The sequence below is a fragment of the Meleagris gallopavo genome, chromosome 6 (assembly GCF_905368555.1).
Source record: "Meleagris gallopavo chromosome 6, MGAL_WU_HG_1.1, whole genome shotgun sequence".
In the NCBI taxonomy this organism is placed as follows: Eukaryota; Metazoa; Chordata; class Aves; order Galliformes; family Phasianidae; genus Meleagris; species Meleagris gallopavo.
This window is the reverse complement of record NC_139409.1, coordinates 50,020,444-50,036,241: the sequence shown is the minus strand read 5'-3', so window position 1 is coordinate 50,036,241 and position 15,798 is coordinate 50,020,444. Positions and strand designations below refer to the sequence as shown.

Below are 15,798 nucleotides of genomic sequence, written 5' to 3'. Positions count from 1 at the left end.
ATTATCTGATTGTTTTCAGGACTTCAGGGATGATTGGGATTATCTTTTCTCTTTTTTTTTTTTTTTTTTTTTTCTGTGTGTATGTGCAACTGAGTTTTTGTAGGGCTGGCTTTTTCTGTGAGCTACTTATACACCAGATACTGATTTCATCTTTTGCTGTGATCACATATAAACTCTGAAAGCAGTTTTTCTTAATGGGAATAATCTCATTTGCTGTGAAATGCAGCCATCTAGTGGCACAACCAGAAAGCTGTGGTGGAAAGTACAGGAACGGTGACATCTCTGAGGCAGGATTTATCAAAGGGAGTTCAGGAGGATGAACTGCTGAAATTCCAATCTTTGTGCACCTTTGCAAGTCCGGGTATTGGATGATTTTGTTGCTTTCTGAAAAACAAACAAACATGAAAAGTAATAATAATAACTTGAGGCTGACCCTGGTTCATCAGATTCTTTCTGCTCAGAAACATAATCAGTGAGAATTAAATTATTTGCCAAACTGAATCTTGATGAAGGGAACAGAGCAAGCTACTTTTCTGAAAGAATAAAAGGTACACAGCCCTAGCCTGTCTCTGGATACACTCACAAACAAGAGCTGCCTAGGACTACGGATCCAGGCTGGGTGTCTCTCCCAAAGGCTTCTGGGCAAGGCCATACTTCACAATGGCAAAATCTGTTTTGATGGATGGTTCTGCGCATGGAATTTTTGGTTACTGGACTATGTACAGTTTTGTCTCCCCTACCACAGTGTATACATGAGGCCAATACTGAAAGAAAACAAGGAGAGTGGGGGACTGAGAAGACTTGATCAAAACTTGGTTTAGCAGTTGTGTTGATTTCTGAGGTTGGAGCTCATTTTTTTAGGCCTGGTTTTGTAAATGTTGTTAGTGTTGAGTGGCACTTGAGTAGACTTCTCTCATCTGAGAAGACATTACTCAATGGTGAAGCGGTGCTGTGCATGAAATTCTCCAGGACCCGTTTAACAGCTCGTATCTCTGGTGCCTGATCCCAAGCCTGCTGACATCACTTGAAACAAGTTCATGGCCTTGGTGGACTTCCAGGGCAATGTATGGTTTGAATGCTGTGACCTTTCTGCAGTGCAGATAATCTTGTTCTTCTACTACTAGAAGATCAATGCTGTTTCAATGCAAATCAACAGTAAGGCTGCTGGCAAAGTTATGTTTCTGTTAATCTGTAAACTTCCTTCTATCCAAACAGCATATAAATAATGACCACATACATGGTGAGAAGAAAGAGTTTGTGTGCCGGTGGCTGGACTGTTCCAGGGAGCAGAAACCATTCAAAGCCCAATATATGCTGGTGGTCCACATGAGGAGACATACAGGGGAAAAGCCACACAAATGCACTGTGAGTAAAGGAGGCTGAGCTCAGGCTTTGACAGGGACCTGGGGCTGTGTAGGGAGCAGAGCAACACAGGTGCTGTGTGCTCTGATCTCCTGTCCATCAGACATTGCTACAGTTGACACTGCATGTCTGCTTTGTTATCCAGCTGGTCCAGATGATAGGAACTGGATAACTTGGCCAACTTTCTCAAATTTGCTTAAAATGTTTGAAAGCACTTTCTCTTACAGAGCTACATCTGGGTGTTACTGTGGGCCACGAGTCTCCTAGTGACTCAGTGACTGTCTTAGATGAAGTACATGAATGCTGTTCTGTCCTGTAAGAGAAGATTTATATGGTGCTGGAAGCATTTGAACTTGAATTGTTACGATTTTGCACGGGTCAAATTAAAACTAAAACCTAACAAATCAAAACAAAACTACATTGCACACGATTATGAAGGCGTGGAATGTTTTTAAACGGGTCAGCTTTTATTGTTTCTTGCAAGTCCAAATATTAAAACTAATCCAGACATACTCTTTATCTGCAGTTTGAAGGTTGTACAAAGGCCTACTCCAGACTAGAAAACTTGAAAACGCACTTGAGATCTCACACTGGAGAGAAACCATATGTGTGTGAACACGAGGGCTGCAACAAAGCTTTCTCCAATGCATCCGATAGGGCCAAGCACCAAAACAGGACTCATTCAAATGAGGTAAGTAAGCATAGCTTCCAAAAAAAAAAAAAAAATTGTGAGTCAAACAGACCTAGATGTACAATGTGATCATAGCAGTTTGTTATGGAGGACAGCCATAGAAATCCTCAGCAACCTGAAGGGAGTACTGGATAACAATTATCAGCACAATTATTTTGACATCAGACAGATCTAAAGAAGCTACAGGTCATTTTGTTAAGCATGAGAGGAGTGGAGGGAGGATTGATGGGGAATCCAGTGGAAACATGCATGTTAACCAGGCGAAGATTTGAGCTGACATGCTGCAATCATTTTTCCTTCTGGAGCTGGTGGGGTTGTCCAGCCCTCAGAGGGTGTCACCTTGCCTTGCTGCGTGCTGACATCTGGTGGCTGTCGAGCTACAGCTCTTGCTCAGGAGGAGAGGAACCACAGCCTGCTGCACTCCTCAAGCAGAGGGGGAGCAAAAATTGCCCACCTAGGCTCTGCAACATCTTGTAATGTCCTTTCCAGCAGCTGCTGGCAGGAATAAAGAAGTCTCTAGGGGCTGGAAAATTTGAGTTGAGCCCTAGAAGTTCTGAGTTCTTCACTTTTCTCAGGACTATTACTATTTTTTTTTCCTTTCTGAATAAACCTCACAGAGTAGGGATGCAGTAGAGGGAATTTGTTCTTTTCAGGCAAACCCACTGTGGCAGTCCCATCTGTCTCAACAACTGCAACATTCTTAGACAATATATACTGATGTAGGGCTTGCCATGAATGCCACTGGAAAGCAATTTAGCAGTTCCTCACAGTGGCATTTCGATTGTTAAGTAACCTATATGCAGATTTAAAAGCAGCTCAGGTATCTTGATGCAGATGTGTTGTACAGAGCTTAGCTGATGTGCACATCCTTAGCATCTGGAGAAAACCTGCTTCAGTACTTCAGCAGTAACTTCACATTGCTACAATTGACATTTTTGCTCTTACTCATGTCAGTGTGAGCATTTTTCCACTGACATCACTGGATGGAGGCTCAGGCCATAGATAGCCATTAAGAAGCCACATTTATCAAAGGTTCTCTAGTGCCATAAACACAGAGAGAATGCCTTTAAGGGACTCTGCGTGGGGAACTCTTCTTCTTGAGGGTTAGTGTAAATAAGACTTAAAATAGTAGTTTCTTGGAAACATTTCAGTAATAAAAGTGAGTGAATGATAATTTCTTTCCTAGGGCGATTAGAATGTTTAGGAAGGGTTCAATTCTTCCATTCTAATCTTCTCATTATATAAGGACAAAGAAAGCCTTGGTGAGATTATAAGACAGTAAATTTACTTTTCTCCATATTGCTTATTGGACCAGATAAATCTGTAGATAAAGGAAGCTGTTTTTAAAGAAAATGAGTGATTAGTTATTAGTAACAGTAGTATTACTAGTACATATATTGCTGCAGTGTGAAAGTGCTTATGGAAGTGAATGCTGTGCTTTGACATGTGAACTGGTGATCTTAAAATGGCCAGGATTGAAATTCTTCCTCAGATATTCTTGCCTGAAAAAATGTCCCAACATGTTCTGAAGGTAATCATTTGCCTCTGAATGTCAAAGAGTAGGTACTGGGTATACTGGAAATGAAGTATCAGACTGCTGAGAGCAGTGGACAGGATAGATAGGCCAATCTTCATCAGCTTCCATTGCTTTGCTGCTGTGATAAGTCAAAGCCCGTGCCAGTTCATATTATGAGAGACTGTCCTCTGTAAGCCATGCGTCATTATTGAGTACCAAACCCAGGGGAAATCAATAGATTTGACTCAGTGCAGTCACTCTAGAGACTGTAAATTAGATAACAAATTCACCACGAAAGGGTGTAACTGTAGTGCCAGCTGTGCTCCAAGGAGCTCTTCAGGACTCCCGTGTGGAATTAAACTTAATTTGAGTGTTTTTCCTGGCATGGCAGAAACCGTATGTTTGCAAGATCCCAGGCTGCACAAAGCGCTACACAGACCCCAGTTCTCTACGGAAACATGTGAAGACCGTGCATGGCCCAGAAGCACACGTCACCAAGAAGCAGCGAGGAGACATCCACCCGAGGCCTCCACCACCCAGAGACCCAGGCAGCCACTCTCAGACACGATCGCCAGGCCAGCAGACTCAGGGTGCGACTGGGGAGCAGAAGGACCTCAACAACACTACCTCAAGGCGTGAAGAATGCCTCCAAGTGAAAGCAGTCAAGTCAGAGAAACCAATGGTACGCAATACACTGTGACATTTCCTTCGTCCTTTCTCTTTTTTGGAACTTCGTGTTAATCCCATTTTGAAATGCTCAAACCCATAAACTCCAGCTCACAAGTTTGGATCTTTGTGAGGCTTTCTTTTTCGTTTACATTGTAAAATGTTTTTAAAGCCCGAGAAATAGCAAATAAATAGATTACATCTGGTCTGTGCAATACACAGTAAGTGCAGTGCTGGCAACTCTCGCAATAATTGTTTCTCTTAAAACTCCATCTTCTGGAATCATCGTATTATGAGAAAATCATAGCTTTCATTTTAAAAAGGCAGGTTTTTTTCCACTCTTCTGTTTGCAGAAGACAGATAGAGTATTTGAGTCCTGCAGTCTCAAATTCTGAATGCAAATAAAACCAAGTCAAAATTACTACCATGTTGATGTTGGTGATGGTAAATTTTGGAGAACCTGGAGAAAGAGTCGGATTTTAGGGGCTTGAGGATGGCATGTCTGACAGATGGAATCTAACAGAAGCAAGATGAGGTGACTTTCTTCAATGGCAGGAGGAGATCTTCTGATAATATTTGATCTCTACTGTGACGTGACGTCTTCAGTTAATCTGATACTTACTTTAATTTGACCACGTTAGCCTAATTCAAATTTAAGTAAATTAAAGTGAATTTAAACTTTCATCAAGTCTTCCTCTGGTTTTTCTCCAGTGTACTGTATTAGACCAGTGTGAAATACCTCATTATTATTAGAGCTTGAGGGTAAAATTAATTCAATTTTCTGATGCTATTTGAAACAAAAGAAGTCCTTCTTTCACGTGCCTTTCACTTAAAATGCATCCTATTCACAAGGATTAAAACCAGTAAAAGCAGTCCCTCCATCCTCTACTACCTCTGAATCTACATTTCATCTGGACCCAACCCTTAGGAGCTACAAATATGAGCCCTCCAAACTATGCTTATATGGTTGGGTTTCATGCTGCAGTTCAGAATGATTACTCACTGTAGTACGAGCTATTGCTATCCTGTGCTTAATGCTTACACCCAAACTGTGGAATATCCCAAATTATAAACATTAATCCCAAATTCATAAACATTCAGGTGTCCAGAGTTAACTCCTTTTGAAGTCCAAAGGAGATCCTCTGCCATCTTTGGTGGTAACTGCCTTAAATTACAGAGGAACAAAACCCATCCCTCTCTTGCTTGTGTAGCTAAATCCATAGTATTATTGAGGTATGCTGAGCTTTCAAATATAAATGGTTTCATAATAATGATTGCTTTCATGGTGTTAAATATTTCTCTCTGGAAAATATCTTCTAAAAATAATTTTATGTTTCCTGTTTTTATTGCTTGTGTGAATTAAGATATATGCTCTGTTTTTTAACTAATCCAATGTCTTTTCTGTCTAATGCTCTTAAATGTCTTGTTCTAACTTCCTAAGGACAGTGGGTAATAAGGTGAGGGCATTTAAACTTCTCTGCTGTTTTTCTTACTGCAACATTATTTGTGTCTTTATTTTAGCCTTCTGCCTGTTATTCAATCATTCCTTTATTTAGTAATGTGCAATCCATCAAACTCATTCCCAAATGTAACGCGCTGTGAGTATTTTGCAACATTTGACATGTGAAAAATCTGGCATATTTGGTGAAATGTCTTCAGAAATGTCTTTGAACCTTCCTCTCTAGCCCTTTTTTTTTTTAATTGCACACCTAGAAATATGTTTCCCATAATACTGTTCTTCTGTAACCTACCTCACTGTGAGCTTTACACGTGGCTACAAGAACAGGCTTCTAACCATCACTGCTCTTCTTCCATATGGCATGGGGCTATCGTACAGAAGCACAAGCTCTCTTCTGAGTAATAACAGTTGTTTCTATTCTTGTCACCAAATCTTCTGTGGCCAGAATTTGGAAATCAGCTTGCTCAGTGTGGCCTCATAAATTCTAGGTATCATCATTCAAGTTAGAAGTAATATAATAGTTATTGCATCTGAATTGACTCCTCGGGGACATATGAAGCTACAGTACTGCTTTCATTCACTGATGTTAAAAGTGAGAGCAACCATTGCTACCTCAGAAATTCTTGCTAGCATTTGTCAGTAAGAATGTGCATAAAAATCACAGGCTGGCAGGAAAAAAACAAAAAACAACAAAGTGAAATGTTTATATGAAACTGTTCTTGGGAGCAAAATGATACTGCATGCACAGACTTGACTTGTGACACTCTCATACAGCCCCCTATGTCCAGAAACTTCTGCCTGTCTCGCTGCATGTTTTGTCTGTCAGTCAGTCAATCTGTCTGTTTCAGTTTGTTTGAGAGATTTCCCCATGCTTCTACAACTACAACGTGAGTATAAAAAGTAAATCGAGCCTGTATTTCCCCACAGCAAGAATCCTGCTACAGCAGTGAGAGCACTGTTAAGAAAGAAGAAGCTATTGTAGTGGGTTTACATTCCTTTAGATAGACTGTACTGTGTACTAAGAAGATTCCATAAGTTCTGATGAAACAAAGGATTTGGTAGATCATCACCTTCTTAATGCAGGGCAAGATGGAATAAGAGCATGCTGCTTGGGTCCTTCAGGATGCTGATAATATGTTACAGTAGTTTGCACTAATGCTCTGTCCCTGTTTTATTACATGCCAACATTTCTGGCCAACCACTGCTCGTAACAATGAGCCTTAAGCATGGAAAGTACTTCAGTTCTTTAGCCGCAAGTCTAATTTAAAAAAAAAACACAAAACACAACAAATTCCAGTGTTGTTGGAATCTTGTTTGTTTGTTTGTTTGCTGCAAGCCTAGCATTGTAAATTAGACTTCTTAACGTGACTGAATTCTGGTCTGGTTTGTTGACCTGCATTTGGGAACAGTGCATACCCAGCAGGAGTATACACACATACATTCTCTTCAGTGGTATGAAGTGATATAATTCCCAGTTATGGGCATGACTGAGATAGATGAATGGCTCATGTAGATATAGTACATACAGTCAGCAAGATATTAAAGTGGATGTTAGTGCCAAATTTTGCAGTGACATTCATTGCAGTTAAAGTCGGTATTCTAGAAAGCTTCCTAATGAAAAATCACCGTCACCATTTAACATTAAACTTTACGTTTTCTTTGGCTCCACTTAGATCTACATTTGTCTCAACAAATTAACATTGTCTGCTTAATCCTCACGTTCTTGTGTTGCTTCTTTCACTCCAACAGACATCTCAGCCAAGCCCTGGTGGTCAGTCTACATGCAGCAGCGAACAGTCCCCCATCAGCAACTATTCCAACAATGGGATCGAGCTTACTCTGACTGGTGGTGGTAGTGTAGGAGACCTCAGTGTCATCGATGAAACCCCAATCATGGACTCTACCATTTCCACAGCCACCACAGCACTTGGCTTACAGGCCAGGAGGAATATGACAGGGACCAAATGGATGGAGCAAGTGAAATTAGAAAGGTTGAAACAAGTTAATGGAATGCTTCCAAGACTGAACCCCGTTCCACCTTCCAAAGCCCCAACCTTGCCGCCTCTCATAGGAAATGGTAAGATCTGTAGAATGGAAGCCATGACTGTTTTTTGTCCTTAAACTTCTTGGTTGCAGTTCTTGCCCCAGGATTGCAGCACTGGGGAAAGACTAGCACAGCTAATGGAATTCATCACATGTAAGAATTGTCCATAAACTGATCACTTTTTGTTTATCCCCTCATTGCAAGCCTTACTACTCATCTTGAGGGAAGACTGATAGTCTTGTGTCTTATAGCAGGGGAGACCAGCAGGACAGTAAACTTAGTGTGATTGAAATAGTGCCTGCAGGAAAAGGTTTGGACCCAAGATCAGTTTATTTTTTAGGCAAGGCAGATAAATGAAATATCTAGCAGTTGATTGTATGGAATTCTTTCAGATGAGACATACAAGACACCCTTTGCATTATACATTGGGCTTCCTTTAAATAATGCTTCCCTGAATGCAATTAATTTTATGTATAGATACCACTGCTACAAAATGTAGATATTTATGAATGGGAGCAAGAAGAGATTTAACCCCAAGGATCAATATCTGCTTTTGTATGAGATGGTGATTATCTCTTGGTTGCCAAAACATGTCCTTGCTGTCTGTACATCGCCTACAGCATACCTGTAGGTTTATGCAGTCTACCCAGCAGTGACTGCCCAGGATTTCTGAAACACATGAAACTATGTAAAATTAAGAAATGTATTCTGTTTACTTAAAAACAAAACAAAACAAGAAACCAGCAAAGATGTTTTGCAGTTGTTAGGAGTTATTTCAAGAAGTCTTAGAAATGACCTTGAATAGCCTCCAATTTGAGTATTTTGCCATTTCCATGCAAATGCCTGCTCAATTATATTTTGCCTATAAAAAGCTTTCTTATGACTGTGTCCTTCTGGCACATCAGTAAGCATAGCTGCACTGCAGGCTAGGGGACTACAGCAGCTGATGACAGTTTGTGGCTACGGCCTATAAATTTTGTGCTGGGATTCACACTGAAATTTTACCATTGAGTCTCTGAATTAGCTTTTAACCTAGGGACACAATTTTTGTCCCTTCTTACTTCAATAAAGAGCGTTGCTATGATTAGTTATGACGATGTAGACGATGTAGACTCTTTACTCTCTGCTTTCTTTACTTTGTGTTTTTTGGTGGTTGTTTTTTTTGTTTTGTTTTGTGTTGTTTTGTTTTTGTTTGTTTGTTTGGTTGGGTTTTTTTGGTACTAGTTTCTGGTAATACATGTTTGTTTATCTGTGAATTTTACCTCCAGGTACCCAGTCAAACAGCAGCTGCAGTGTAGGAGGATCCATGACTATTCTGCCCAACAGGAACGAACTTTCAAGTACGGACATCACTGTGTTGAACATGCTAAACAGGAGGGACAGCAATACGAGCACAATCAGTTCAGCCTACTTGAGCAGCCGCAGGTCTTCTGGAATCTCACCTTGCTTCTCCAGCCGGAGGTCCAGTGATGCCTCTCAGGCTGAGGGAAGACCACAAAATGTGAGCGTTGCAGACTCCTATGACCCCATTTCAACAGATGCCTCTCGACGCTCCAGTGAAGCAAGCCAATGTGATGACCTGCCAAGTCTTCTCAGCCTCACCCCAGCCCAGCAATACAGGCTGAAAGCTAAATATGCAGCAGCTACTGGTGGACCCCCACCAACTCCACTGCCTAATATGGAGAGGATGAGCCTCAAAACAAGGATGGCACTCTTGGGTGACTGCAGGGAGTCTGGAGTATCTCCCCTGCCTCCAGTGAATGCCCCTCGAAGATGTAGTGATGGTGGGGCAAATGGTTACAGCAGGAGGCATCTTCTATCTCATGATGCTCTAGGAAATGGGACAAGGAGAGCCAGCGATCCCGTGAGAATGGTCTCCGATAACCTCTCTGTCCCTAGAGTCCAACATTTCAACAGTCTTAATAGTTTTAACTCTCCTGCTTTGCCTCCATCCATGGAAAAGCGCAACCTTGTCCTTCAGAACTATACCCGTTCTGAGGGTGGCGTTTTCCGTGGCTTCGGTTCCCCCTGTCCTCCAAGCATCAGCGAGAATGTCACCCTGGAGGCTGCTACGATGGAAGCAGGTGGCAGTTTGAATGATGAGGATCTCCTGCCGGATGATGTGGTTCAGTATCTGAATTCCCAGAACCAGAGCATGTGCGACCACTTGTTGAACAATGTCCTAGACAGCAACAAAATGCATCACAGTGTGGTTTTAGGAAACAACAATCCTAGCAGCTTCGACCGAGCCCCTCCAGCAAGCAGTCAGCCTGCAGGCTCAGAGGCAAGCAAGAGTGACTTACCCATTCAGTGGAATGAAGTAAGCTCAGGAAGTTCTGACTTATCTCCTACAAAACTGAAATGTAGTCAGCGCTCAGCAGTGCAGCAGGCTAGAGCCTTTGGACTGTATAACAACATGATGGTTCAGCAGCAGAACTTGCAGAGGAGCAGTGTGTCCCAGCAAAATGGCTATCAGAACCTGATGGAAAACAGTGGTTCCTATAGTTTGCAGCAAAACACAGTCCTTGGCAGCGGAGCCAGTAGTTCTTTCAGCGTGCAGCCCAATAAGCCCTACGGTGAAAGCATCAGCAGGCAACCAATGATTTCTGGGGCGATGGACAATTCCTGTGGCATGACAGTTCAAGGGCAGAAGCTAAGAAGCAGCAATATGCCAGTGAGTGGGAACCAGCAAAATTTTGCTCATCCCATCGCATCCAGTGATCAGGCCACCAGTATGGCGAATGGGATGCAGAACAGGAATATGATGGAACAGGAATATTTGCAAAACCAACTGGTTGGAGATGGCGTTCATTACCAGGGAGTCAATCAGTCCGGTCCAATGATGCTAGGGCAGGTTAGTCCTACCTCACAAAGCAGCCTCTATCAAGGGCCGCAGAGTTGTCCAGTGGTCTCTCATACCATTGGTAACCAGTCTTCAGGTTTGTCAGTGGCCAAGAATTACCAGCCATGTGCTAATTACAGTGGCAACAGACGGCAAAATGTGTTGAGGAACAACCTGGCACAACAGCAAGGACATGTAAGTGATGGCAACCAGACGTACAGGGTAAACACCATTAAGATGGAGATGCAAGGTCAATCACAGCAGTTCTGCTCTAATATGCAGAATTACTCTGGTCAGTTATATGACCAAACCACGGGCTTTAGCCACCAAGCTATGAAAACAGGTTCTTCTTTCTTTGTTTCGGAAGCTAACTGCCTGCTGCAGGAGACTGCTACTGCAAACTCCTCTGAGCTTCTTTCCCCAGGGGCTAACCAAGTATCAAGCACAGTTGACAGCCTTGACAGCAACAGCCTAGAGGGTGTGCAGATTGATTTTGATGCTATCATAGATGATGGAGACCATGTCAGCTTAATTTCAGGAGCCCTGAGCCCAAGCATCATTCAGAATCTCTCCCGCAATTCCTCACGCCTCACCACTCCCCGAGCGTCTCTTACATTCCCAGCTATGCCTGTAAGCACAACCAACATGGCTATTGGGGACATGAGTTCTTTGTTGACCTCACTTGCAGAAGAAAGCAAGTTTCTTGCTGTTATGCAATAGACATGAAAAAAAAAAAAGCCCGCTTAGGAGATAACAGATGAAAAAAAGACTCATATTTTTTAGTTGTGTATGTATTTTAGCAATCTCATCTCACCTAAATGGGATGTGTTTCAAGTATATTCCTTTTATGGAATAAGAACTCTGAAAACCCTAAAGTGTTCTAGGGAGAAACTGTCTTCCATTTCAGTTTTGAATCAGTATTGCTACACCCATTCCCTCACCTCTCACTTGCCTCTCTCTCTCTTTCTCCCTTTTTGAATGTCTGTATGCTTCTTTTTTCTTTTTTTTAATTGTAAACCAGTGTAAACGTGTGAAGTGCATGTTTTTGTTTTGTTTGTTTTTTTTTTGAAAGAAAGTTCTGATGGAACAGCTTAATTTTCTGTTAGTCAAAAGAAACTTGACTTTTGTAAAACAGTTTTTTTCCCTACACATAAAGGCACAAAATAACCATGCAGGATGTAAAGCAAACATACAGTGAGGAAATCCTCTCTGGATGCATTGAATACATCACCCTGAGGTGGACAACCGATTTAGGAATGCACTGCCACGGTACCCATAAGCTGTAGTTCCAGATTTAAGAGCACAAGAAATATGAGGTTCAAGCAAGTAAGAAATATAAAGCCAGCAGCCCCTTGATCCCTAGCAAATGTTTAAGATTTTGGTAAACACAGAGATAGATGTCACTGCCTTGCGTAAGGATACAGAGGTTGTACTGTGCGTGTGTTTCAGAGGAGACAGAGGACAAGAAAGCTTTTCTTAGTATAACTCTTGTTTTATTTGCAGTCCTTAGTATTCTGTTTTTCAACTTTTTTGTTTGAATGACTGGATAGTGAAATTATATGAATGCTTGCTGATTTGAACACTCTGTAATCCTTTCTTTGCATACCATACTGATGGAGAGATGATCAGGCTCTTATAATGGATTATTTCATACGGTGAAATAATGAAACGCCAGTATTCCAGGCTGGGAACTCTTTCTTTTTTTTCCTTTTTTTCCTTACTATTCCTTTTGACTTGCACATTCCTTCTAACACATACAGCTTGGTTAGATGGATTGTATATTTTACAGTAAGTAAATGCCTGTTGACATACCACATGGTTACAAATCCAAAAGCGACGTGGTCTTGGCATGTTAAACCAGTAGCAAGCAGTCTAGCCAAGTAAATTAAAGTGATTACAAGCAACCCAATAGTCTTAAATGTTTTTCTAGTGTATCCAAGCTTTACAAAATTGAACGATTGAAACTGTCATTTAAAGTAGCAAAGAAACAACCTGAGCAGCAAGTTGGTCTGGTAGCCTATCAAAATGTAAAAATACTAACCCAGTGACTCTAGACTTGGTGACAGCAATGTGCATTTCTGCTTGAGACAGATCAGTGAGTCAATGCCTCGGCTCATTTACACCAGCAAAAATTGGGCCCATCACACTGTGAGCATGAAGTAACTCCCTGGTAGAGGTGGATGGAATTTCCTCCATCACAGCCAGCTCTTGTAGCGGATTTTTGACTGTCTTGTGTACCCACACACACTGTGCTCCTGGATAAGGAATTGGGCAGAACATTAAAAAGAGCAAGGCTTAAGTTCACGCATTCATAGAAGCTACACACAAGTGCAGCTCCTACAATCATCTCTATTAACTCCTAATATTAAAATGCTGTTAATGGGATGCAGGTGGTGCTGACACTTACAGTCTTGGGTCTGATGCCTGTGGGGAACTAACTAATGTAAACCTATAATAAAGAGAGGTGATTTGGTCCATTTTGGACAACAAATGCATTTTGGCCAAGTCAGAATTAAGAATAGCACTAGAAAGTGATAGCTAAAGCTCTGAATGCCATAGCACTTTTTTTTACTGCAGAAAAGGGTGAAATACCAACTTGTTCAGGGCATCGCATTTGAGGAATGGTGAAGGAATACAGCCTCAGTGGAGCTTTCTGATAACATCAATCTATTATCAGCTGTTACAAGCAGATGAAGAAGCTGTAAATCTGAAAGAAAACATACGAATCCTTTGCTGAGGCTGTATTTGGGCTTATCACAAAACCTATTAAATGTGAGCTGGAATGTCAGGGATCAAGACAAATGTAAATAAAAAGATTTCCTCGATATCCTACAACTTTTATCATCGTCCTGCTCCTGTCTTTCTCCATATCTTTAGCAAGCATTTCTTTTCTTGTTTGCATTTCACACCTGTACTCACTCCCTTTGTGCTCTTTGCCCATTGCTGGTTCCCTTCCTGACCTTCCTGCCCACCATCAGCTCTGACAGCCCTTCTGTACTGGTCTTCAGCCTTCAGAGGGAGCTGTGCAGAGCTTACCAAGGCAGTTAGCTGGTTTGGATTGAGCGATGCTTCTATTGCTACACTTCACCTTGCAGTGCAATTGTGTTGATAGCTCATGTCCCTACTGAGAAAGAGCATTAGGAAAGGCTTTGCTCTCGTCAGCTGGAATTACTTCAGATGGTTCGTGGTAACTAGTGGCTGGCTGTTCAATAAGCCATCAATTACATGTTTATAAACAGTTTCAATGGGGAGACTTATGACTAGCACGGGAAGAGGTGGCTGAGGAGAAGAGCTTTTTATTATTATAGTGAATACATTTAAAAAAAAAGATTTTTTTTAACTCAGTTTTCCAGTTTATAATTGTATTTGCTTGTTCAGTTGAAGCTGGGAAAGATGTGATTCATCAGAGCTTAGGAGAACCCATTCACATTGCTTAAGACTGAGAAAGGGACTGAGTACCTGATTTGCCTTCTTTCCTTGACAAACCTTTGTCACTCACTTAGCCCTGTTTCAGGCCAACAGTGTGTCTTGGCCTAAACCACGTGTTCCAAAAAGTCATCTAGTTTTGTTTTGGGGATGACAAAGAAAAGAGACTCCACGATGTCTTTGGAGAGTTTGTTCAAATGGTTAATTGTTTTCATGATTGAAGCATACGTGCCTCTGTTCTTACATAAATGTATCACTTCTCAGCTTTTACTATCCTGTCATACTTTTCTTTTTGATGCTAAACAACCTGATTTGTTGATGTCCGTGGAGGTACACCATAACCCAGCTATCTTCTTTCTTGGTTTTGTTTTGATGAGGTAGGGTGGGCTCTTAGAACATGGCACTCTAAGGCTGGACACTAGCATTAAGTTGGCAACCAACTTCTGGATGTGTGATAGTCTGGGGAAAATCCCACCAGTGTCACTCGCAAGTTTACTAGCACCCTCCTGGTCTTCCAGTCACAGAGCCGAAGCTTGATTTTGTGTGTTTGATGCACTTGGCAGTTGGAAGCACGCCACTAGAAAATGCAGGAGTTTTTGTGATTTTCTCCTGTTTTTTTAAAGCATTGCAGTGGTCACAGCCTGACTCTAAATCACCCTTTCTAATGGCTCTTTGAGGATCTTCCAGATTGATTACTATTGGCCTTGGGCACATCTGCCTTGCTCACATTTTTACAGACTTTTTTACTTTCCACAAATCTGGAGTCACCTGTGAGAGTTCATCCATAAGGCTGACTGGGTGGATGAAAGGTATTTTTGCAGACAAGTCAGTGTGCTCCCATCAGGGGAGTTGCTGGTAAGTACGACGGCCTAGCATGTCCACACAACAGATAATCTTATTCTCTCCTTGGAGAATGGTCCCAGATGACATTGAAACCCTGGCTTGCTTGATTGCTTCCAGTCATTTCCTCCTTCCCCTCCCTCTCTCTTGATGACATAGCTGGTTAGCTCGCCCACACGTGTTGCACAGTGGCTTGTCCTTCACAGTTTATATTCTCGCAATGTATGTGCCTTATTTTGTGTTATTCTTTAACAGAGAGGGACCAAGATATGTTGACAAATTTTCACAGTGAGGCTGTATTCTCCATTCAGCTGATAGCACATGCCACTGTTAGTAGTGTCTGAAGTGTCTTGTAAACCTCTGATATTCACGTGTTATTGTCCTTGGATTGATAGAATGTCTCCTACTGAAAAGTTACTGTTGTCAGTCCTGCAGATGTGTAAGATAAAAATGTGTTCATTTTTTTTACTTTTTTTTTTTTAGTTTTTTTTTTTTTAATAAAGCTTGTAATCCTTTTTTTCTTTTTTTTTTTCTTTTTCTTTTTTAATAGTGTAAATACATTTACGTACAGTAGGAATAGTGTTTGGCTGTAACAGGCCTTAGTGGTCTTAATTTGATAAACCTGCAGTTATGATCTGATATTTCTCGAGCCTTAGGTTGATCTGAAGGGTCTGTAGCACTGTGTACATATAAACTGTACTTCTGCTTTCAGAACCACTTAGCTCTTTTGTAACAAAGAAAAAAATGTTTCTTACAATGTCAATAAAAACACAAAAGCCTTTGTACTTAAGTTCTTAGCTTTCAGCTTTTATAATATCTCCTTGGGGGAGGGAGTTTTTTGTTGTTTTTTTTTTTTTTAATTTCACTGGGCAGATTGCTTGCAGTCAGCATGTATCAGTTCCACTCATGTACACTCACTTTTCTGTTTGTGCTTACCAGCTGATCGCTTAAT

At 41.3% G+C, this 15,798-nt stretch overlaps 1 protein-coding gene across 7 annotated transcripts in view; it reads left to right on the top strand.

The window, feature by feature from the left end:
* GLI3 (GLI family zinc finger 3) overlaps positions 1–15,636 on the top strand; it is a 208,288-nt gene extending 192,652 nt beyond the window's left edge. For all 7 annotated transcript variants that reach the window (XM_085226712.1, XM_085226709.1, XM_085226708.1 and 4 more), the window contains 5 exons: positions 1,216–1,365; positions 1,889–2,053; positions 3,961–4,251; positions 7,444–7,771; positions 9,007–15,636. In XM_085226712.1, the coding sequence (XP_085082838.1) occupies positions 1,216–1,365; positions 1,889–2,053; positions 3,961–4,251; positions 7,444–7,771; positions 9,007–11,300 (3,228 nt within the window). In that variant the 3' untranslated portion in view covers positions 11,301–15,636. The remainder of the gene's footprint in view (positions 1–1,215; positions 1,366–1,888; positions 2,054–3,960; positions 4,252–7,443; positions 7,772–9,006) is intronic.
* Positions 15,637–15,798: the final 162 nt, after the last annotated feature.